We start from the raw sequence: 25,332 nt of genomic DNA on the forward strand, positions 1-25,332 counted from the left end.
AGACCAACACGGCTACCTTCTGAAACAAGCAACCTCTGTGTAGCTCTGCTGGGTTTGGCAATCTCTAGAACTGCTGGGATTCGGCAACCTAAGTTGAAGGGAGCATTGACTCTCGAAAGTTTATATGCCAAAAATCTTATTGGTCTCTAAGGTGCTACTGGAATCTAGCTGTTCTTATGCAGACCATCTTGGCTACCCTCTGAAATAAGCAACCTCTGTATAGGTTTGCCAGGATTCAGGCAACCTCGGTTTGAATTTGCTGAGATTCGGCAATGTCTGTGCGGGCCTTGCAGATGCACTCTGCAGCACAACCGGGTCGGAAGGGTTCGATTGACGGGATTCAGTCGGGTTGCTTCATAATGCCCTTGAGTAGAAGAGGCATGAGGTGGGGAGAGGGGGTGTGCATTGTAATGCTCACCGCTGTAAAGATATGGACCTAGGGTAGCGTAGGGGTTCGGCTTTGGTTTCTGCCGTAAGATCATAAGGCGAGCCTTAGGCAAACCATTCAGCCTGAGTTTCCAGTCCCCTGTCCATGGCTACTTTGCAGGATTGCTGTAAGCATGACAACCACAGAATGACTCCTGACTCCGGTTATCCTCACGTGTCTTCTTATATAGGATGTAGTGTGGAAAACCCATTATGCAAAGGAACACTGACAACCCTAGGTCAGAAGAGATGTCAGCTGCCGGTAAGATATAGAAAGAGAGCTCCCGTTTTGCACATGCTGACTTTTGGCCTGAATTGACCTGAATTTTGTTCTCTTACACATGAGGCTGAAAGCTAGATTTGCCAAAAGCAGGAGTATTTTTTTAAAATTATTGTTTGTTTATTTATTGCTTCAATTTAATACCCCACTCTCCCTGGCCGAGACCGGGCCCAGAGCGGCTTACAGGAGAGTAGTAACCCATTTAATCAATAAAACCATTAAAACAGCATTTAAAATAGCCCTAAAGTTATAACAACCAATTATCCCAAAACGGCTTAGGCGCCTCTAGATGTCAAAAGTTTTAACTAGGCAAGCAGATGGATTAAGATATAACAACGGTGAGGGTTGGGGGGGCCTGCAATCATACCTAGGAAACCTTAGCTGGCCTCAACCAGCTCTTAATTCAATTCTAGCCGGGACAGTGGCTAAAGCAAAGGGCATTGGGATGAGGTCTAATGGTCGGCCTTCATCCCAGGGCAATTACGGTTGTTATCTCCATGGAGAAGAGCAGAGAGCAAGATGGTGTTAGTAATTAAAGGCCGTGAACGCGCAGGATTTATAGATGCTCTTCCCTGAACATCCAAGCCCTCCGGAGTGAGTGATCAGTCCGTCCGGCTGTGCTTGTGCATTCTGATTATCTACGATGTATGCCCATTGATTGCAGGATCGTAATTGCGGCACGACTTTCTCTACACCCAGGGCATTCCAATTCGGTCGTAACGGGGGGAGAGATAACAAGCCACGCTCATCACCGGCCCCAGGTCCCCGAAGCTTGTGATCTGCAGCGTCCCTGCCAAAACACCAATTTTTTAAAAAACACCAACAGAAGAAGAAGAAGAAGAAGAAGAAGAAGAAGAAGAAGAAGAAGAAGAAGAGGAGGAGGAGGAGGAAGGGAGGAGGAGGAGGAGGAGGAGGAGGAGTTGGTTTTTATATGCCGACTTCCTCTACCACCAGAGACTCAAACCAGCTTACCATCACCTTCCCTTCCCCTCCCCACAACAGAAGACACCCTGTGAGGGAGGTGGGGCTGAGAGAGCTGTGAGTAGCCCAAGCTCACCCAGCTGGCTTCATGTGCAGGAGAGGGGAAACCAACCCAGTTCACCAGATTCGCCTCCGCCGCTCACGAGGAGGAGTGGGGGAATCAAACCCGGTTCTCTAGATCAGAGTCCACCGCTCCAAACCACCGACTACACCACGCTGGCGCTAGGTGTAAAAAGGGGAAAGTTAAGTAAGATAAATAGTAAAGGAGTCCCCCCCACACACACACACACAAGGAGACTTATTTGTGTACCCGGAGAGAGTCATCTATCCCCTTCTGTCACCATCTTCTGCCAGCAGGCAAAGACCTTTTTGTGTTTAGTGTCCCTTCTTCCTGCACCATGTTGTAATTGTGGTTTTTATTTCGTGTATATGAACTGAGCCCCGTGGCTCAGAGTGGTAAGCTGCAGTATGGCAGTCCAAGCTCTGCTCACAGCCTGAGTTCAATCCCGATGGAAGTCGGTTTCAGGTCGCCAGCTCAAGGTTGACTCAGCCTTCCATCCTTCCGAGGTTGGTAAAACGAGTACCCCAGCTTGCTGGGGGTAAAGGGAAGATGACTGGGGAAGACTACTGGCAAACCACCCCATAAAACAAAGTCTGCCTAGTAAACATCGGGATGTGATGTTACCCCATGGGTCAGGAATGACCCGGTGCTTGCACAGGGAACTACCTTTACCTTTATGTGTATTTTAGCTTTGGTTTATAACTGTTTGAATGATGCGTTTTATTTGCTTTGTAATGGTATTCAAAGTGGGTTTTTTTAGTATGTATGTGTAATTGTTAAGAGCAGTGGTTTGGAACAGTGGACTTTAATCTGGCGAACCGGGTTTGATTCTCCTCCACATGAGCGGCGGAGGCTAATCTGGTGAACTGGGTTGGTTTCCCCACTCCTACACATGAAGCCAGCTGGGTGACCTTGGGCTAGTCACAGCTCTCTTAGAGCTCTCTCAGCCCCAACCTACCTCACAGGGTGTCTGCTGTGGGGAGGAGAAGGGAAGGTGACTGGAAGCTGGTAGAGAAAGTCGGCATATAAAAGCTGCCTCCTCCTCCTCCTCCTTCTTTCTGTTAGTTCTGTTGGTGGCCCAGAGGAGGGCAGAAAGGTGGGGTATAAATTTCAGGAAACAGCCTTCTTGATCTTACACCTTACTATATGCTTTCCATTTGCTTGCTTAGCCTGTGACTCCCGGGTTTTCATCTTGACAGCTGTTGGCAGGTGAGATTCTCCCATTTGTTACCAGTAACAGCTGTGGACGCAGCGATAACCCTGTGTCAGTGATTTCCTGTTTTGTCGTAATCTTCCTGTGTTGGTCTCTTGTATGGCATTGTTAAGGGGGCATTTCCATAAGTTGTTCTTCCCCCTCCGCTGATATCTTCATTATTCCCAGAAGCATTGATGTTTGAATTCTCGTGGGGCTGTTCTGTTGAGCTTTACCTTCTGTGTGAGCTGCCGCATCCCTGTCTCGAAATGAATACAGGCCTGGGTTGATTAGCATGCCTTCAAACCAGACTGTGGGCCAGTTCTTTCATTAAAATTGGCATGCGTAATTCTTGGCATTTCCCCCACGCACACTTTTTAAAAAAAAACTTTCAAAGAAATGTTCAGAGATCTCCAGAAATGCCCATGGTATGGATCCCTCCCTGACTGGGGAGACAGAAGAAGAAGATGATGATGCTGATGATGAACAAGAAGATGATGATGATGAAGAAGATAATGATGAAGAAGAAGATAATGAAGAAGATAAAGAAGACAAAGAAGAAGACAAAGAAGAAGATGATGATGAAGAAGATGAAGAAGAAGATGATGATGAAGAGGTTTTTATATGCCGATTTTCTCTTCCTTTTAAGGAGAATCAGACCAGCTTACAATTGCCTTCCCTTCCCCTCCCCACACAGACAACCTGTGAAGTAGGTGGGGCTGAGAGAGTTCAGAGAACTGTGACTAGCCCAAAGTTCCCAGCAGGCTTCATGTGGAGGAGTGGGGAATCGAACCCGGTTCCACAGATTAGAGTACGCTGCTCCTAACCACTACACCACGCTGGCTCTCATCTGCCGTAGCGAGCCACTGAGGAAACCTGGTGGTGCAAATCCACGATATTGCTCATGCATTGGCTGCATGCTGTTTCACGGCTGACCCATTTCTCGCTCTGAGCGAAATGTCAACGTATCGATCGGAACAATGCACAAGAACGACAGAAACCCCAATGTAGTTCAGTCCATGTCTGCTGGCTTTTGAAGACTCTGTTAGGGTGGAGAAATGGTGGCTCTCCTTATGTCCTCGCAACATTGTGTGCCACATCAGTGTTAGCCGAAGAGCTACAACATAAGCGCGATAGCACATTTGGGTTTACCCCTGACTCATGTGCAAAATGGCCATGAATCAAATGCAGCCTGTAACCCAGTGATATTGTATATGACATAGTGGTGGTAGAAAGCGCCGTCAAGTCATAGCCAACTTAGGGTGACCCCCTAGGGTTTTCAAGGCAAGAGACGTTCGGAGGTGGTTTGCCATTGCCTGCCTCTGCGTACCGACCCGGGGCTTCCTTGGTGGTCTCCCATCCAAGTCCTAACCAGGGCTGACCCTGCTTAGAAGAAGAAGAAGAGTTGGTTTTTATATGCCGACTTTCTCTGCCACTTAAGGGAGATTCAAACTGGCTTTCAACCACCTTCCTCTCCCCACAACAGACACCCTGTGAGGTAGGTGGGGCTGAGAGAGTGGGACTAGTCCAAGATCACCCAGTTGGCTTCATGGGTAAGAGTGGGGAAAGAAATCCAGTTCACCAGATTAGCCTCTGCCGCTCCTGTGGAGGAGTGGGGAATCAAACCCGGTTGTCCAGATCAGAGTCCACTGCTCCAAACCGCCGCTCTTAACCACTACACCACGCTAGTTCTGAGATCTGAGGAAATTGGGCTAGCCTGGGCCATCTGGACCATATATGCTAAAATTGAAAAATCATATAGATCCTTGCTCAGTGTGTTAACTGATATGAGATCCTTGTGTGACATGTCGGAGAGGGAGAAAATAGCACGGTGTTCACATGACAATTGGGTCCCCAGAAGTAGAGTACGTTTAGAAGTGAGCCTAACTTCAGAAAGTTTGCTTCAGAGGGTAGCCAAATTGGTCTGCCGGAGAAGAGCTGGATTCGAGTCCAGTAGCACCTTACAGACCAACAAGATTTTTCGAAAAATCTTGTTGGTCTCTAAGGCGTTACTGGACTCGAATTTAGCAGTTCGAAAAAGTTGAAAAACTGCTGATTTAGAAAGGATGATAAATGCTTTTCCTTTCCCAAGTGTTCAGGCAAACCTGAATGAGCATTTGCCAGTTGATTGCATTCTGATCTTTTTTTCTTGGTGGGATATTTTAAAGGACTCTTGTTTGGTTTTACTCTCTTGCTGGCTTCTTATATTTAGAATGGACTGAGTTTCATTTGTGGCATTTTTTGGTCTCGCTTCCATGGCTAATATGCTAATAAAAAATAAATATCCTGCTCAGCCCTATATAAAACAATCCATGGATGCAGGTATAACCTTAAGGACATTGAGGTGGACATAAACCTTAATATTTAAAATTACTAGGCTGACAACCATTCCAATATCCCTCCCCCACCTCCGGCATGGAACGAGCATTAGAAACACAAAATGCTTCTAAACTCTGTTTATTCCTGCATTCCCACTTTGCTACGCCTTTCCTTTATTATTAAGCTGAGACGACCAAAGATCTTGCGCATGAAGAATACATAAAAGATAAAACATTAGCAGCTTTGAAACTGCAAGTTGCCTTAGCTTGACCTGATGCTTCTACGATAAAGTTTACCTGCTTCCGACTTGGCTGTCTGAGCGAGTGACTTTTGGGGAATTGGCCAGGTTGGCTGGAGAACCTGACAACATTAAAATGTGATAAAATCTTAAAAGACTTAAAGCATTATAACATTGCAAATACAAACAATGAAATAGATAATACCTCCAGTTAGCACATAAGAAAATAAATACATAGACCCACCCAATTGGTAGGTAATCGGCAATAAAATTATTTTAACATAAATTTAAAGAAACTGCTGTTGCCAGATATTTTGCAACACATCCAGTTATCTCTGGGTCAGAGCCTGCCGGTAATAGCGATACCACCCATGGCTCAACGGGAAGCCGATATTTCGATAAAATAGGAGCAATCCAGATAGACCTGGGTGCAAACCATTGATCACAGAATAGAAAGACGTGATTTGTCGTCTCTATTGCCCCTGATATGCAACCACAGAAGCGATCTGAGAATCGCTTGTTTGCTACATGCTGCACAGATCCCTACCAGGGTGGGGTGGAGTGGGAGGACTCATGGGACCATGTAAAACAGTTTTTGCTGCTGCCCGCATTTCTCCAGACACAGAAAGATTAATAGATCCTACCATTTGAAACTAATCGCAGGCATCAAAGAGCCTCCGAGCCATTTGTAAAATAAATAGGGAGGGGAGGCCAAATATAAATATATGGAGAGAGAGAAGAAGAAGGGGGGGGAATCCCTGCTGCTGCGATATGAAAGGCATGTGCGATTACTAAAGGAGAGAGAGAGAGCTGTGAGAACTGTAAAATTATATTTCTTTTATTCCCCCCCCCAAAAAAAAATCAAAATAAACCTCAGGCGGCCAGGAAATGCAACGCTTTAAACATCCCTCGCTGTAATTACAGTTTTCAGCTTCCTCGCCTGTGTTTCATCCGGGAGACGCTGATAAAAATGGCAGACATTGTTGAAAGGGTGGGATGCTGGAGGAAAGGCCTGCCAGATAACCTACGTTTTGCCTCCCTGTCTGGGTACCTGGAGACAGACAGGAGGATACTTTTTTCTTCGTCTTTTTCAAAGAGTTAAATGTAGTTTGAAAGGGGGATGAATCTTTGAAACGGTTTCTTTCTTTCTTTTTTTAGTAGTTTCTTTACAGAGAGATCCGTACCCCGGCCTTTCCCGAGTTTAAAATGGGCCTGCTGTCATCTGGGGCGGGGAGAGGAAATCCACAGTAAAATATAGAAAATAACAATTGCACAGCGTGGTGTAGTGGTTAAAAGCGGTGGTTGGGAGCGGTGGAGTCTGATCTGGAGAACCGGGTTCGATTCCCCGCTCCTCCACATGTGCGGCGGATGCTAATCTGGTGAACCGGGTTGGTTTCCCCACTCCTCCACATGAAGCCAGAAGGGTGACCTTGGGCTAGTCACAGCTCTCTCAGCCCCACCTACCTCGCAGGGTGTCTGTTGTGGGGAGGGGAAGGGAAGGTGATTGTGAGCCGGTTTGATTCTTCCTTAAGTGGTAGAGAAAGTCAGCATATAAAAACCAACTCCTCCTCCTACTCCTCCTACTCCTCCTACTCCTCTTCTTCTTCTTCTTCTTCTTCTTCTTCTTCTTCTTCTTTATTGGGCCACACCCTGCTTTAAATACCTTTAAATACCTATTTTCTTCTTTATTGGGCCACACCCTGCTTTAAATACCTGTAACAAAGCAGGAACCTCCACTCTGATCTTGTTCATCTGGTGCGGATGTTCCCGAGACTTCGGCCACCGTCCTAAAAACCCTTTCCTTAGAATAAGCCCTGCTGAATTAAATGGGACTTACTTCAGGGTAGGCCTGCTTAGGATCGCTCCCTTCCTTCCCTGCAGTGTCCTTCCTCAGAATCCCCCCCCCCAAAAAAAAACAACCAATGTGCATTTCGCCCATCAGGTCCTCTTTCATTTGCTGCCTCCTTCAAATCTTCAAGCAGATGCTCTATCAGAACTGCGAGACACATGAAATACAAAAGGCGTTTTTAGTATCACTGGTTTTTTTTTTCTTTTTTTAAAAAAAACATTCTTTATAGCTACAAAGTGGATCTGAGGCCTTTGCCTTTTCTACTTGCTTGCTGTTGTTTTAAGGCACGCCCGTACAGGGATTTTAGATTCTCTGATGTGGCGTTTTAATACATTTTACTCCCGTTAGTCCGCTTGGCATCTGCTTGCGCTCTGTTCTTTGATCCCCTCTGGCAGTTTGTGAGACTGAGTTTGGGGCGGGGGGGGGGGAATCTTTGCATCAATGAAAGCGTCAAAGCCCGAGCAAAGAAAGAGCTGGGGTGTGTGTGTGTTTGTTTGTTTGGCATTGGTTGGATTTCAGCCGTGCGTAGTTTAGATTCACGCTGGTTGTGAGATGCTGTGTATGGAAAGGAAGGGTAGGGGCCGTGGCTCAGTGGTAGAGCACCTGCTTGGCATGCAGAAGGTCCCAGGGTCACTCCCCAGCATCTCCACTTAAAGGGACTAGGCGAGTAGGTGATGGGAAAGACCCCTGCCTGAGACCCTGGAGAGCTGCTGCCGGGCTGAGTAGACATTACTGACGTTGAAGGACCAAGGGTCTGATTCAGTATAAGGCAGCTTCATGTCTTCCATGTCTTAGTAGACAATGCTGATTGGGAGGGTTGAGCATCTGGTTGGCATCTGGTTGGCATGCAGAAGGTCTCAGGTTCAATCCCCGGCATCTCCCGTTACACAGGATCAGGTAGTAGGTGATGTGAAAGACCTCTGCCTGAGACCCCGGAGAGCTGTTGCCAGCCTGAGTAGACAATGCTGATTGGGAGGGGCCGTGGCTCAGTGGTAGAGCATCTGCTTGGCGTGCAGAAGGTCCCAGGTTCAATCTCCGGCATCTCCAGTTAAAAGGACCAGGCAAGTAGGTGATGGGAAAGACCTCTGCCTAAGACCCTGGAGAGCCGCTGCCGGTTTGAGTAGACAATACTGACTTTGATGGACCCAGGGTCTGATTCAGTATAAGGCAGCTTCATGTGTTCATGTGAAGGTGGGGTGCAAATGTTGTAAATAAATGCCCCCAAATACCTTTCTAGAGAGCCAGCGTGGTATAGTGGTTAAAGTCTCGGACTAGGATCTGGGTAAACCCAGGTTCAAATCCCCACCCTGCCATGGATGCTCGCTTGGGCCAGTCACACAGTCTTAGACTAACCAACCTCACAGAGTTGTTGTGAGGATAAAAATGGCATTTTGTTCCCCCAGAGGTTTTTTTTACAAACAAGTAATCGTTTGAGAGCACTGGGTTGGAAAATATCTGTCTGGGAGCCAGAAAAGCTAAGCAGTGTTGGGTGAGCGAGCAGATGTGTCTGGGCAGTTAATGAAGACAGGGGCCTGCCGGTTTGACGTCTGCAGGCGCTTTGCAGCTTATCCGGGGTGCTGGGGCTTGTTGTCCCGGTATCGAGCAGCGAGTGGACCTAATCCCCAGATCAATTCAGCATTGCACAAATCCTGCCAACGGGCATTAGTGGGAAGGTACAAAGGGCCCACTCTCGGTAATCACTGTGAACACCTATATCCACGGATACCTTGTATATCAGGACAAAAGAAAATCTCCTCAAGGTCAGAAGATATTGCAGACTTAGAACTAAGCTGGAGATCGGGAGAATTATAAAAGTCTACATTGATATGTTAGACCTTAAAAGTAGGGTGGCTAGGTCCCTCTTCGCTACCGGCGGGAGGGTTTTGGGGTGGAGCCAGAGGAGGGTGGGGTTTGGGGTGGGTTAGGGGAGAGGAGGGACTTCAATGCCATAGAGTCCAATTGCCAAAGCAGCTGTTTTCTCCATGGGAACTGATCTCGATCAGCTGGAGATCAGTTGTAATAGCAGGAGATCTCCAGCTAGTACCTGGCAGTTGGAGGAAGAAAAGTACCAAAAACAACGTAAATGCAAACACAGTTTAGTGCAATAAACAAGTGCAAAATAACACAAACAACAGACACAACAATAAAGAAGATAGTACGTTGCTCTCGAGGAGTCTGTTGTGTCTGTTGTTTGTGTTATTTTGCACTTGTTTATTGCACTAAACTGTGTTTGCATTTACGTTGTTTTTGGTACTTTTCTTCCTCCAACTTCCCGTTAGTACCAAGTGCCTTGTTTTTCCAGCAGTACCTGGCAGTTGGCAACCCTACTTAAAAGGGCCTCTCTGAAGTCCTGCATCTGCATACAAGATGTGGGTTTCTTTCTAGACCTTGTTTGTGCATAGAGCTCTTCAACAGAGCATGTTTCAGAAAGGAAAGGATAGCAGAGCTGTATTTCATTGTTTTCAGAGCACCATAATCATACCTGAACGCAAGAGACCCCTGACCGACCTATTGGTGGTGAGTACCCTCTCCTACTCACAAGATCTCTGCCTTGTGGTGTAGTGGTTAAGAGCGGTGGTTCGGAGCGGCGGACCCTGATCTGGAGAACCGGGTTCGATTCCCCACTCCTCCACATGAGCGGCGGAGGCTAATCGGGTGAACCGGGTTGTTGGTTTCCCCACTCCGACACACGAAGCCTGCTGGGTGACCTGGGGCTCGTTGCAGACTGGCAGCAGCTCTCCAGGGTTTCAGGCTGAGGTTCTTCACATCACCTACAGCCTAATTCTTACTGGAGATGCTGGGGATTGGACCTGGGACCGTGTGGACGCCCCGAAGATGCTCTATCACTGAGCCACGGCCTCCTCTCCATACACGCCATGCTATTTCCGGTCTTTTCCTCATCCTGCCAGAGCATCTTTACCTTTAACATCTTTTTTTAAAAAAATCATCAGGCATTGCTTTTCCATCACTGCGCTCTGGGATGAAAGATCCCGATTGCTTTTTAAAAAAAACCACCTTTGTTGTAGCAACAGCAGCTACCAAGGTGAGCCGCGAGCGGGCGTTGTCTGCAAACACCCGGGCTGCCCTGCCCACAGGAGGATTCTGGTTTCCCTGCCCATGCTGCAGGCTGCCTTTGTAAGTTTAGAGTCTGGCTGACTTTCCTCTCCGGCGGCACTTCTCTGACTAGATGGTGGGCAGGTGGGGTGGGCGCGGTGCATGCCGGAGTCTTTTTGGGGCCTGACCTTTGAACAGCCCCCTTGTCTCTTGAGAGAGAGAGAGAGAGAGGACGGGTGGGTGGGGATGCCTGTTTGCTTTGCGGTTCGGGCGCTTGCACCATCCTCTGGAGGTTGCTGTTTGAAGTGACAGGTACCCGGCAACAAGGAGGCTTCCTTAACCCAGTCTCCACCCACCTTGGGGCAGAGTGCCGCCACATCTGGACTCTCGGTCCTGGCGGTTCTTCTGCCCTGGCTAGAGCATCCCTACAAAGTTCCAGATGACTTTGTACTACCGGCCCTTCTCCTCGACCGTAAGTAGCCGGGGCTCCAAGAGCAGGAATTGGAGAGGGTCCGTCCGGCCTCCTTTTGTTCGCACTTGGCTTTTCTGTGCCTTGAGCTGGACGGATCGTTTAACTGGCAAAGTCTTCCCTGCCCAGGCGGTTTGCCGGCTTCTTTTGCATGCATACGAATTCACATCGGTTACTGGTTTCCCTGCCCACGTTGCAGGCTGCCTTTGTAAGTTTAGAGTCTGGCTGACTTTCCTTCCCGGCGGCACTCCTCTGACTAGATGGTGGGCAGGTGGGGTGGGCGTGGTGCATTGGCAGAGTGGTGTAGTGGTTAAGAGCAGTGGTTTGGGGCGGTGGAGTCTGATCTGTAGAACCGGGTTTGATTCCCCCACTCCTCCACAGGAGCGGCGGAGGCTAATCTGGAGAACCGGGCTGGTTTCCCCACTCCTCATGAAGCCAGCTGGGTGACCTTGGGCTAGTCACAGCTCTCTCAGCCCCACCGACCTCACAGGGTGTCTGTTGTGGGGAGGGGGAGGGCCCAGAGAACAGGCTTATTGTGGATCTTGGGAACACCCTGAATGATGAAATGAGAACCAGTGGGGCGCACTATGACCGCTTGCACATGCTCTGTGGTGACCGGCTTCCTTCTCTCCTAGCTGCACAAAGACGAGAACGGCTTCCCTTCCCATGATGCTGTGGCCGGGATTTTGCCGGACAAGCAGCTCTATACCAGGTGCGTCCAACCTCACAGAGGATCTGCCGTTCCTATGGCACCCCAAATTTTCTGGGTCCTTTCCTCCTACACCATCCTGAAGTTGCCCCCGCCTCTTGCAGTCCTGAATGAGGCAACGTCAGCTTGAACACTCCTTAGTTCAACTTAGCTGTCTTCCCTGATCCCATTGGAAGAAATGGGTTTCAACCCGAATGCATTTTTCTCACTTTTCCAATGTCTGTTTGTTAGGGCTGAGATGACAAGGGGTGAATTTTGTGACCCCCAAATGCATCTGTTGCAAAACACTCAATTTCTGCACAGATTTCACAAGGAGGCTTATGAGTTGGGGGGTAAAATATTATCCAAAGGGATGGCGGGAAGAGTTGTCTTTATACTGACGCACTGTTTTGTATTTCGTAGGTCTGTCATCCAGGAAATCCCAGATGTGGTGAGAAATTTGCTTTTTCTTAAAAAATCTGAATGAGGGGTGGCAGAGTATAGGATAGTATAGCTTGTGCGTGGGGTAGTGGTTAAGAGCGGTGGTTTGGAGCGGTGGAGTCTGATCTGGAGAACCGGGTTTGAGTCCCCACTGCTCCACATGAGTAGTGGAGGCTAATCTGGTGAATTGGATTTGTTTCCCCGCTCCTACACACGAAGCCAACTGGGTGACCTTGGGCTAGTCACAGCTCTCTCAGCCCCACCTGCCTCACAGGGTGTCTGTTGTGGGGCGGGGAGGAAAGGTGATTGTAAACCACTTTGATTCTCCCTTAAGTGGTAGAGAAAGTCGGCATATAAAAACCAAGTTGTCGTCGTTGTCGTTGTCGTCGTCTTCTTCTTCTTCTTCTTGCTGTGATGCTTGTAGATGATTGCCACACCTTATTTCACCTGAGCTGTTTTTCATTGATTCCTAGATAGAATTGTTTTGATTGTTCCTAGCAAATCTGTATGTGAGAGTCCACCAAACCTAAGGGGCTTACATCAGAATAATTTTGCATGTGTCCCGAAACTCGTTGCAGGAAGCGCAACGACAGGAAAAGCGTAAAAAGATTAATTTTGCATTTGAAGCAGAATGCTGCCCTCTGTAGCAAATTTACAGAAATGTCTTGCACAACCGGACTGTGTAGGTGATTCCCCCCACCCCACTCCCCCGGTGGGTTTTTCCCTTATGGATTGGCGGCAGTTCATAAAAATCCCGATGTTCAGATGTGAGAAAAAAATACTGGGAAGACAGGAAGGATTCAGTTTGCTCACAAAGGAAGCCAATGCTTTCAAATCCGTTATTGTAAGACTTGTAGAAATCACGGCAATTTTTGGAAATCAGTCCATGGCTCGGTATAAGAGAGGGACCGATGGCTGAGCATGCCGAAACCAGAAAGGTATTCAGCATAGAATAACAGCCAGTACTGGTGAGATCATAGAACTGGCTGTCAGAAGAACACAAGAAGAGCCCTCCTGAATCAGACCAGTGGTTTAGTCCAGCATCCCATTTCACACAGTGGCTAATAGGGTTGACCAGACACTCCGCCGGCACCCTTTGCTGCCCCCCCAACGCTCCAAGCAGTAGTGGGAGAAAATGATTAAAAACTACTGGTGTTGAGTGCAGTGTGATTTCACTCTAGTAACTTCTGGAAACTCTATGTCAACTGTAGCGTTTCTGGAGATTCCTAGACCGGCGTGACATCCCTTCCGGTTTCCCTCGGAAGTGATGTCACGGCGCACGCGCCACCAGTGTCTCCCATGTTCCCACCTCACCACTTGCTAAGCATGGCCTAGCAACCAACCAGTTGTCCTGCAGGGCCAACAGACAGGGCATAGAGGGTGAAAACGCATGGTCGCTTTATCCTCCTTTAATCCCTGTTTCAGCCAGGATTCAGCCGGGATCGAATGCATGCGTTTCGCCTAATGTGCATTCAATCCTGGCTAAAACAGGGATTAAAGGAGGATAAATCGACTGTGCGTTTTCGCCCAGAGACCGGCATCCCCCTGACGGTGCCTCCTAGGACTAGTATTCAGAACTTCGTTGGCTGTGAATGCACACGTTCCCTTTTGTTACTGTATAGGGTTGCCAGCTCCGGACTAAGACATACCTGGAGATTTTGGGGGCAGAGCCTAAGGAGAGCAGGGTTTGGGGAGGGGAGGGACTTCAATGCCACAGAATCCAATTGCCAAAGCGGCCATTTCCTCCAGGGGAACTGATCTCTATTGGCTGGAGATCAGTTGCAATAGCGGGAGATCTCCAGCTAGTACCCGGAGGTTGGCAACCCTATTACTGTGGCTAGGGGCCATTGATAGGCCTCTCCTTCATAGATCTAGAGGAACAAGCTCTTCGTCTTCTACGCTTTTGCAGTAAACTGCAGGCGGGGGATTCTAGCGTTGGGACGCAGCTGCTGTGCCCGGTTATCGACGCAGGATGCCGCCGCCGTCAAACACAGCAATCTTCCTCCGCCCTGCTCGGTTCATAAATTCCAGGCTCAGCCCATAAACAAACATACCAGGCTAATCTCCTGACACTCTCAGCGGCCGAGGCAAGGCCAGGGACCCGTGAGACCAGCCGTTTGGCACAGGGAGAGCGCCGTCACGGCCAGCCCTCCCCAAGGCCCCTGCGCCAAGCTGCGGCAGCATCTCCCGAAGCAAGGAGCCCCCCCCTCTTCCTCCCACGAGGTCCCTTCCTTCTCTCTCTAGCCTTTATCAGGTCTGCCTGTTACAATCGGGCAGGTGTTTGTTACGTTTGGCTGGCCAGGGGTTAGGCTCGGAATAGAGAGCCCAGGGCGTTCTCCAGCTGCTGACTCTAGTGTTGCCAACTCTGGGTTGGGAAATTCCTGGAGATTTGGGGGTGGAGCCTGGGGAGGACAGGGACCTCAAGTGGGGTACAATGTCCTCCCTCCAGAGCAGCCATTTTCTCCAGGGGGGACTGATCCCTTGCCTGAAGAAAAGACTGAGAGAGGATATGATGACCATCTTCAAGGACTTGAAGGGCTGTCCTATAGAGGAAGGTGCCCCAGAAGGTGGGACCAGAACCAGCTGGTTGAAATTAAATCAAAAGAGTTTCCGTCTAGACATTAGGAAGAACTTTCTAACAGTTAGAGCGGTTCCTCAGTGGGACAGGCTTCCTCGGGAGGTGGCGAGGTCTCCTTCCCTGGAGGTTTTTAAGCAGAGGCTAGATGGCCATCTGTCAGCAAGGCTGATTCTGTGACCTTAGGCAGATGATGAGAGGGAGGGCATCTTGGCCATCTTCTGGGCATGGAGTAGGGGTCACTGTGTGTTTGTGTGTGGGGGGGGTAGTTGTGAATTTCCTGCATTGTGCAGGGGGTGGACTAGATGACCCTTGTGATGCCTTCCAACTTTATGATTCTATTATCCTTCTATGATTCTATCGCTGTAGGCTGGAGATTGCTGTAATTCTGGAAAATCTCCAGGCCCTACCTGGAGACTGCCAACCCTATGTGAATCAGGCCTTGACCTGGATAGCCCAGGCTAGCTGACATCATTAAATCTCAGAAGCTAAACAGAGTTGGCCCTGGCTAGTATATGGATGGGAGACCACCAAGGAATATCACAGTCACTACACAGAGACAGGGAATGGCAAACCAAGCCCTGAATGTTTCTTGCCTTGAAAACCATATGGGGTTGCCGTAAGTCAGCTGGGCCATGATAACAAAAAATAAAAATAAAAAAAGATCCCTGAGGGCAAGCAACAAGGTATTTTTAGTGTCTGTTCTCCAGTTTGAACACATGAATGCATGAAGCTGCCTTATACTGAATCAGACCCTTGGTCCATCCAAGTCAGTATTGTCTAAGACTGGCTCTCCAGGGTCTCAGGCAGAGGTCTTTCACATCACCTACTTCGCTTGTCTTTCATATCATCTACTTGCCTAGTCCCTTTAGCTAGTCCCTTTAACTGGAGATGCCAGGGATTGAACCTGGGACCTTCTGAGTCAGTGCCAAGCAGATGCTCTACCACTGAGCCACAGCCCCTCCCTGGAACTGCAGTTTAAGAGAAAGAGAAGTTTGGAAAACTAAATAAATTCATGGCGGTGTAGGCCAGGGTCCTCCAGAAATCCCATACCCTTCCACATTCCTTGGGGTTTCTGCAGTGCATCGTCCGGATACCCATCCTGAGCTAATATTACTCTGCTTAGAAGAATGATACCTTCTGGCCTGATGCTTCTGCAGCAAACAGCAGGCAAGGATTTGGGGATCGTGACGCCACTGCCAGGGTGGGCAGCGGATCAGCGGCAGCCCGTCTCCATCGCTAGGAAGCACACCCCCTTCCTCAAAAGTCCCGGGCAAGTGCCTGCTCAGCCGATAAACAAACATGCCCCGCTTATCTCCTGACATTCTTCCGGAAGGCCATGGCGAGGCCGGGAACCGTGAGGTCAGCGGTTTTGGCAGAGAGAGAGTTGCTTCATGGCCAATCCCCCTCCAGGGCCCCTCCGAGCAAACTGAAAGAGTGGCGTCCCCTTTGCCATGACTGCCTCTGCCGCTCCCCCTAGCCTTTATCAGCCATCCCTTCTTCAGTTAGGCAGGTGCTTTATTGGGTTTCGCTGGTCCGGGATGGAGCTTTGAGTGGTTGGTTCTGAACAGGCAGGACTGACCTTGATGTACCAATGGTCCGATTCGGTATAAGGCAGCTTTGTGTTGTTCAGCCTGGCTCCAAAAACACTACAGCCATGCCTTGTTTTATTGCGCTTCGCTTAATTGCGCTCCACAGATATTGCGTTTTTGAGCAAGTCTATCGGTGCCATTTTCCCAACAGCGCGTGTTCACATCATGTCTCTGTGTCATATCCCACAATATTACAACTTTTTCATTATTATTGCACTAAATTTTGGCGTTTTTTAAGACATAATGCTATTGCACACTTTTCTAACAGAGCGGTTCCTCCGTGGAACTGGCTTCCTCGGGAGGTGGTAAGCTCTCCTTCCCTGGAAGTTTTTAAGCAGAGGCTGGATGGCCATCTGACAGAAAGGCTGATTCCATGACCTTAGGCAGATGATGAGAGGGAGGGCACCTTGGCCATCTTATGGGGTCATGGGGTGGTTGTGAATTTCCTGCATTGTGCAGGGGGTTGGACTAGATGACCCTGGTGGTCCCTTCCAACTCTATGATTCGCTTTATTGTCATATTAGCTTTTATTGCAGTGGTCTAGAATCAAACCCGCAATATCTCTGAGGTATGCTTGTAATTGTTCTTTAGTATGCTTATTAGGCATAATACAACAAAAATTAATTTCCGCGCTTGCTCCAGGACGATGCCCTACTGTTCATGCAAAGGCGGCCATCTGCGGGTCCCTAAGAGTCAAGCATCACAGCAAGATAGAGCTCTGTGGGTAGAATTCCAGACATGTTATTTGTCCCTGTGTTTCAGTATGAGACAAGGCCATCTTCTCATCAGGGGCCTCTTTGTCAACTCCGTGACCCTTTTCTCTCTCTCCCCCCTCCCCACTCCCCCTGCCTTGTAGGAGACAGAGACCTTCCGCACCGCCATCCAGAGAATGGCAGACGATATCCTCTCCCTGCGCCGACAGATTGCCAACTTGGAGGCGGAGAACAGCGCGCTGCGGCAGAACCTCTCGATGCATGAAGATGTGGGGCGCGTCTTGTTGGAAGACATGGACCTCGATGTCATGACCAGGGCGGAGATAGTAGACAGGATAAGTAAGAGAATGGCTACTCTGTTAACACATGAACAAGTGAAGCTGCCTTCTACTGAATCAGGCCCTTGGTCCATCAAAGTCAGTATTGTCTACTCAGACCGGCAGCGGCTCTCCAGGGTCTCAGGCAGAGGTCTTTCACATCACCTACTTGCCCGGTCCCTTTACCTGGAGATGCCGGGGATTGAACCTGGGACCTTCTGCATGCCAAGCAGATGCTCTATCACTGAGCCACGGCCCCTCCCCTAAAGGCAGGGTGGGGTGTGCAAGGGAAAGAAAAGATGTCCTACAGGTTGGAGCGTTGATGATGGAGGACCACAGAGTGTATGGAACCTGGGTAGAAATAACGCAGGGTCTTCAGAATAGTTCAGGAGGGATTTGGCAGACTTTGGGTAAAAGCCCGTTTTAGAAAGAGGGAAGGCGACATGGTATAGCCTGACCTTGTCCGATCTCGGAAGGTAAGCAGGGTCGGTACTTGGAAGGGAGACTACCAAGGAAGCTGCTGCAGAGGAAGCCAATGGCAAAGCAGCGTAAGTCAGCTATGACTTGAGGACACTGTGTGTGTGTAAAGTGCCGTCAAGTCGCAGCCAACTTATGGAAACCTCTTATGGGGTTTTCAAAGCAAGAGACTAACAGAGGTGGTTTGCCGTTGCCTGCCTCTGCATAGCAAGGCAAGAGACTAACAGAGATGGTTTGCCATTGCCTGCCTCTGGTTTTTTGCTTGGTGGTCTTCCCTCCAAATACTAACCAGCGAGGTTAGTACAAAGGTCCATTTTGGCACAATCCCAACTCGGTCCTTTAGATTCCCTGTTCTGACCAATTTCCACCTTGCTGCCTCCTCCCTTAAAATTCGGAACGGGCATTTCAGTCAGGAAGCCTGTTGAGTCCCATCAGAAGAGAACATCCACCGTTAGGCAGAACTATAGCCTGACTTGGTGGGATCTGCCTCTTTTCCCCCATAGTGGGTCTCAAGGAAAAACTGTCTTCCGGAGCTCGGGAGATGGCAAAGATGAAGGACCGGGTGCAACGGCTGCAGAATGAACTTATCCGGGTAAGCCCTCTCTTCGTGTTCCTTGGAAGCGCCTCTGAGACCACCATACCCAACTCCAGCCCCCCCAAAACGGGTAACTCAGGCCAGACTCTACCGTTTCTTCCCAGGGCCACATACCCAAGACATATGTACTCCTCAAATGTGAAAAGAGGAGCCTTTGTTGGATTTGAGTAGTGAGAATATGTTTCGCAGGCACAAGATTTTAGGTTCTGTATGTTTGCTATTCAAAATTAGGCAATAGGGTGAAAACGCATGGTCGCTTTATCCTCCTTTAATCCCTGTTTTAGCCAGGATCTAACGCACATTAGGCGAAACGCATGCATTCAATCCTGGCTGAATCCTGGCTGAAACAGGGATTAAAGGAGGATAAAGCGGCCATGCGTTTTCGCCCTATGATGCCTTCGTGGTGTAGTGGTTAAGAGCGGTGCTTTGGAGCGGTGGACTCTGATCTGGAGAGCCGGGTTCGATTCCCCACTCCTCAACCTGAGCAGCGGAGGCTAATCTGGTGAACTGGATTTGTTTCCCCACTCCTCCACACGAAGCTAGCTGGGTGACCTTGAGCTAGTCACAGCTCTTCGAGCTCTCTCAGCCCCACCTACCTCACTGGCCTTGGTTCCTCTCCCACCAGAAAAACGACCGAGAGAAGGACCTGGTGATGCTGCAGCGAGCCCATCAGCAGCAGCAGATTGTGCTGAGGAAGTACCAGGCCAAGATATCCAAGATGAAAGCTCTCGAGGATGCCGTGAGGCAGCAGGAAAAGGTATGGGGAAGCAGGTGTGATGAAGCGTGTGGGGAAAGAGCCCCGTTTGCCAGAGGAGAGGGTGGTTTAGCATTGATCTAGCCCTCCCCTTTCCAAACCTTGCCAGTGTGATCCTGCAAGCACAGAGGCTGCCTACTCCTGTCAATGGATTTGCCGCGAGTTGCCGCTTCCAGTCCATCATCAAGGGTAGCTCCAGGTAGAGTGCATTGCAGTAGTCCTGCTCAGAGGTAACCAGCGTGTGGGAGACAATGGCCTCGCTGTCACAGTGTGATCAACTGCTAAGGTTGCCAACCTCCAGGTAGTGGTTGGAGATCTCCTGGGATTACAACAGCTCTCCAGGTGACTGAAGAATAGCTCACCTGGCTGTTTGGAAGGTGGACTTTATGGCATTCTATCCCATTGAAGCCCCTCCCCAAACCCCACACTCCTCAGGCTCCACTCCCAAAAATCTCCAGGTATTTCATAACTCAGAGCTGGCTGTGGCTCAGTGTTAGAGCATCTGCTTGGCATGCAGAAGGTCCCAGGTTCAATCCCCGGCATCTCCAGTTAAAGGGACTAGGCAAGTAGGTGATGTGAAAGACCTCCGCCTGAGACCCTGGAGAGCCATGGAAGAGGGGCTGTGGCTCAGTGGTAGAGCATCTACTTGGCATGCAGAAGGTCCCAGGTTCAATCCCCGGCATCTCCAGTTAAAGAGACCAGGCAAGTAGGTGATGTGAAAGACATCTGCCTGAGACCCTGGAGAGCCGCTGCCAGTCTGAGTAGACAATACTGACTTTAGGGGAGGGGCTGTGGCTCAGTGGCAGAGCATCTGCTTGGCATGCAGAAGGCCCCAGGTTCAATCCCCGGCATCTCCAGTTAAAGGGACCAGGCAAGCAGGTGATGTGAAAGACCTCAGCCTGAGACCCTGGAGATCCGCTGCCTGTCAGAGTAGACAATACTGACTTTGATGGGCCAAGGGTCTGATTCAGTATAAGACATCTTCATGTGTCCATGTGTCAACTGAACAGGAGAATGGGAGGTTGAAGATTTGATGAGATTTGGAGGGTAAGCCAGGAGGTTTGCCTAACTAGGGCTGCAGCTGACTGAAGAATTTTTAGGGGAGTACCAAGAAGCCCTTTCCTTAGCTGATCTCACTCACCGCTTCCCCCCCCACCCCCAAAAAAAGGTGATTGAGAGGATGGAGAGAATGCTGGAGACGAAGATGATGGACCAATACAAAGATACAGTTCGGGGCACAGAGAAGTATCCAGGTTAGTGGACCACAGTTTGTGCATTTTTGTGAGAGCCAGATTCAAATCCTCGCTCCGCCATGGAAGCTTACAGGTTGACAGTTTTTGTGCGGTGTCTTTTCTGGGGGCTTCTGATGTCTTACAACATAGGCTGTGTTTATGTCTGTTCCTTTCCCCTTCTTTTTTGGAAGGAGACTAAAGTGCTGGTTGTTGTTTTTTTAATAGTATGGATTATTTTATGTTTTTTTTATATTATAGTAAGCTGCCCTGTGTTTTTAAAAGGGCTGGTAAAAAAAATCAGTAAATAAATATATCTACTAAGGATATCGAGACTGGGGGAAGTGTGTGACCATGTGCAGGCTGGAAAAAAAGTAGTTCTTCATCTTTGTTTGGGGAGATGGTTCCAGAATGTGTCCGCGAAAGTAATCCAACCCACAAAACTGTTTAGGGCCAGCTCTGAGAAGTCCATCATTCAAATCTGGTGAATTTATATTCAGAGCAATACAATCCTTAATTTGTGCTTCTGTTGCTTAAAAAGAACAGCCCAAAGATTGGCTCGTCAGTAGGGTTGCTAACTCTGGGTTACGACATTCCTGGAGATTTGGGCATGGAGGTAAGATTGGGGGACAGGAGAGAATTCAGCAGGGTATAATGCTATATAGAGTCCGCCTTCCACAGCATCCATTTTCTCCAGGGGAACTGACCTCTGTAGTCTGGAGATGAGTTGTAATTCCTAGAAATCTCCAAGCCCCAACTGAAGAAAAAGAAGAAGAGTTGGTTTTTATATGCTGACTTTCTCTACCACTTAAGGAAGAATCAAACCGGCTTACAATCACCTTCCCCTCCCCACAACAGACACCCTGTGAGGTAGGTGGGGCTGAGAGAGCTGTGACTAGCCCAAGGTCACCCAGTTGTCTTTGTGCGTAGGAGTGGGGAAACAAACCCAGTTCACCAGATTAGCCTCCACCGCTCATGTGGAGGACTGGGGAATCAAACCCGGTTCTCCAGATCAGAGTCCACCGCTCCAAACCACCGCTCTTAACCACTACACCGTGCTGGCTCTTGTCAAGTGAGACGTCCTGTCAGAAGGAAGAACCCAATAGCCATTCATTAAGGCCCCACTTTTTCTCTTCTCTGCCTGAGCAACTTTGGTCTTCTTTGCCTCCAGCCCCAGGAGAAAGCTGGTCGAAGGATCTCTACTCCACTCTGATGATAGAGAATACGAGGTTGCGGGAGGAACTGAGCAAAAACTGTTACCGTTCCTCGCCCATCATACTGCAGCAGCAGGCCTTGCCGGTGAGGAATTCTAGTTTGGCAACAACATTGTACCCCCTTGAAATAAATCATAGAATAGAATCATAGAATCATAGAGCTGGAAGGGACCACCAGGGTCATCTAGTCCAACCCCCTGCACAATGCAGGACATTCACAACTACCTCCCCCCCACACACACACCCCTACTCCATGCCCAGGAGATGGCCAAGGTGCCCTCCCTCTCACGATCTGCCTAAGGTCATAGAATCAGCCTTGCTGACAGATGGCCATCTAGCCTCTGCTTAAAAACCTTCAGGGAAGGAGAGCTTACCACCTCCCGAGGAAGCCTGTTCCACCGAGGAACCGCTCTAACTGTTAGAAAATCCCCCCTGATGTCTAGAAGGAAACTTAATTTCAACCCGTTGGTTGAAAGGTTGACTTAATTTCAACCCGTTGGTTCTGGTCCGACCTTCTGGGGCAACAGAAAACAACTTGGCACCCTCCTCCATATTAGAGCCCTTCAAGTACTTGAAGATGGTTATGAATGCTGTCAGTGGGAATTGATAGCTCTGTAGAATACCAGAGAAAGCAAGAAGATATTTTGCTTGACAGCTAGGCCAGAATCTGGGGTCCTTTACAGTCCATTGTTTGTGTTATTTTAATTTAATGTGATTCATTTAAAATATTTATACTCTCCCACTCGACCTGGATGGCCCAGGCTAGCCTGATCTTGTCAGATCTCAGAAACTAAGCTGTGTCAACCCTGGTTAGCACTTGGACGGGAGACCACCAAGGAAGTCCAGGGTTGCCACGCAGAAGCAGGTGACGGCAAACCACCTCTGAACATGGGGACTTCTAAGTGTGTAGTCTGTGGCTGCGGCCCCTCCCCTCTTCAAACCCCACCCTCCTCTGGCCCCCCAAATCACCAGGAATTTCCAAACCTAGAGTTTGGCAACCCTAGTTCTCTCTTCCCTTCCCCCTCACCCCTCTCTCCTTCCAACTCTCTCGTCTTATTTTGCTTCTCCATCCTTGAGTCACTGGATGTTTTCTTTGCTTCCTACAGGATTCATTTTCCCCCAACTCTGAAAAGCTCACGCTACTTAGTAAACTGGAGAAAGCCGAGACACGGATCCATGTCTTAGAACGCCAGGTAACGGTCCCTCCGTCTCAGAAGTCATCTCCGCACATGGGTGTCTCCTTCACTGTACCTCTTACAATCCACTCCAGGACATTCTTCCAGGGGGAGCGAATTAGATGGGAGGCCAACCTGAAATTTAATCCAAACTGTGCACAATACGGTGCATAGATCTCTGTGTGGTCCCAAACCTGAGTTTAATGGGATCCCAGGATCTCTGTGTGGTCCCAAACCTGAGTTTGGTAGGATCCCAGGACCTCTGTGTGGTCCCAAACCTGAGTTTGGTGAGATCCCAGGAACTCTGTGTGGTACCAAACCTGAGTTTAATGGGATCCCAGGATCTCTGTGTGGTCCCAAACCTGAGTTTGGTGGGATCCCAGGATCTCTGTGTGGTCCCAAACCTGAGTTTGGTGGGATCCCAGGACCTCTGTGTGGTACCAAACCTGAGTTTGGTGGGATCCCAGGATCTCTGTGTGGTCCCAAACCCAAGCTTGGTGGGATCCCAGGATCTCTGTGTGGTCCCAAACCCAAGCTTGGTGGGATCCCAGGATCTCTGTGTGGTCCCAAACCCGAGCTTGGTGGGATCCCAGGATCTCTGTGTGGTCCCAAACCCAAGCTTGGTGGGATCCCAGGATCTCTGTGTGGTCCCAAACCCGAGCTTGGTGGGATCCCAGGATCTCTGTGGTACCAAACCTGAGTTTGGTGGGATCCCAGGATCTTGTCTTCAGGATGCCTTATTGGATAGCCCTTTGAGCTCAGAACCTTGATACCTGATGTCATTACTAACCATGTGATACTGGATTCCCGCTTTTTGGGCACACTGTAATTCTGAATTCGATAACTGTGGTTCATAGAATTCGGCTGTTCAGCTACGAATGTGCATGAACATAAAGGATTAGTTTTGAAGCTTCTTAATTGGCAGCGAGGCTTTTCCCATGCTCAGTTCAAAATACTGGCTTCAATATTTAAAGTAAGGGTTTTTTAAATAAATGCAATGCCCATGGCACCCATAGGTTCTTTCTAGGGTTGCCAGGTCCCTCTTTGCCACTGGCGGGAGGTTTTTGGGGTGGATCCTGAGGAGGGCGGGGTTTAAGGAGGGGAGGGACTTCAATGCCATAGAGTCCAATTGCCGAAGTGGCCATTTTCTCCAGGGGAACTTATCTCTATCGGCTGGAGATCAGTTGTGATAGCAGGAGATCTGGAGGTTGGCAACCCTAGTACTCTCTCAGGTGCCCAGCATATGCTGAAGGAAAGTAGGTAGGGCCATTGTGAAGGCAGCACAATTTTGTGTGTTTTATCCTGCGTTTTCCCCGCTTGGTCTTTGCGTGTGTGCGTATTTATTCCCCTTGGCAGTCCTCAAATCAGATCAAACCAGTCTTTATTCGTTATGCTCCTAGATCAGGCAAGATTGACACACACACACAGAGAGACATCAGCTCATCTACATACAATAAAATTTCAGAGCCATATTATAATAGGCTGATTGCAATAGTGCATACATAATCAATTAAACGACCTAACCATCTGCTTCCTTGTTGAGCATATCTGTTTAATCTCTGGCCTTTTATGCAGGGACATTTCCCCGCAGCCAGCCCCGCCAACTGCTTCGGGGCTTCCTGTTGATTATGCATGCCTTTCCCACCCGTCAGAGGCCGCCTCGCTCTCCCTACGCGTTTTGCCCGTGTTTTCCAGATGTTGTAGCCAGAATCTAGAAAATGCGAGCAAAACATGCAGGGAGGGCGAGGCAGGAGGAAAAATCATGCATAATCAACAGGAAGCCCTGAAGCAGTCAGCAAGGGTGACCGCGGGGAAACGTCCCTGCATAAAAGGCTTCTTTGGCTTTCTTCACTTTGGGTGTGCCATATCCTCCCTCCCCGCCTTGGTTCCCTTCTTGGCCAAAAGGCGGTCTATAAAAATGGTAGATCAATTAATGGGACACCCTTGCAATCCCTTGTTCATGCTTCAGGGAAAAGTTTTAGCTCTGCCTCGCCCCACCATCACGTTGCGAAGATACAGCGGTGTACATGCATGTGTGAACCCATGTTTAGAGTTCAAGGGCGAGAGCTAGCGGCTTGCCGTGCGAACTGTTTTTGTCCACTTTTTCATAGCTGGAGGAATCTGCTAGGAAATGGGGGCGAGAAAAACAGGATTATGCCACGCGTCTTCTAGAGAATGAACGTGGATTTGGCCAGTCACCTTCCTCTTTCAATCTACCAGAACTCCCACAGGTAAGCCATCAGTATAATGGATAGGGACAGAACTGCTGGTATCACATTATGCATACTTCTGTATGTAACCATTCACAAGACTGAGCACATTCCCATTCTGTAAGGTCAAACTAGGCAAGATAGAAACCCGTGGATCACCCACCATCTGAGAGCCAGCATGGTGTAGTGGTTAAGAGCGGTGGTTTGGAGCGGTGGAGTCTGATCTGGAGAACCGGGTTTGATTCCCCACTCCTCCACATGAGCGTGGGGAGGCTAATCTGGTGAACTGGATTTGTTTCCCCACTCCTACACACGAAGCCAGCTGGGTGACCTTGGGCTAGTCACACTCTCTCAGCCCCACCTACCTCACTGGGTGTCTGTTGTGGGGAGGGAAAGGGAAGGTGATGGTAAGCCAGTTTGAGTATCCCTTAAGTGGTAGAGAAAGTCGGTATATAAAAACCAACTCTTCTTCTTCTTCTTAAC

At 49.1% G+C, this 25,332-nt stretch overlaps 1 protein-coding gene across 1 annotated transcript in view; it reads left to right on the top strand.

Annotated features, from left to right (window-relative positions):
• The window catches only part of CCDC33 (coiled-coil domain containing 33), a 116,367-nt gene that overhangs the window by 88,451 nt on the left and 2,584 nt on the right, over positions 1–25,332 (top strand). The window contains 11 exon segments of the mRNA XM_056866046.1: positions 7,030–7,063; positions 9,809–9,867; positions 11,515–11,581; positions 11,981–12,008; positions 17,022–17,217; positions 18,176–18,264; positions 18,893–19,024; positions 20,190–20,249; positions 21,397–21,549; positions 22,571–22,657; positions 24,751–24,870. Coding sequence (XP_056722024.1) covers positions 7,030–7,063; positions 9,809–9,867; positions 11,515–11,581; positions 11,981–12,008; positions 17,022–17,217; positions 18,176–18,264; positions 18,893–19,024; positions 20,190–20,249; positions 21,397–21,549; positions 22,571–22,657; positions 24,751–24,870 — 1,025 coding nt within the window.

This window comes from Euleptes europaea, chromosome 20 (assembly GCF_029931775.1).
Source record: "Euleptes europaea isolate rEulEur1 chromosome 20, rEulEur1.hap1, whole genome shotgun sequence".
Classification (NCBI taxonomy): Eukaryota; Metazoa; Chordata; class Lepidosauria; order Squamata; family Sphaerodactylidae; genus Euleptes; species Euleptes europaea.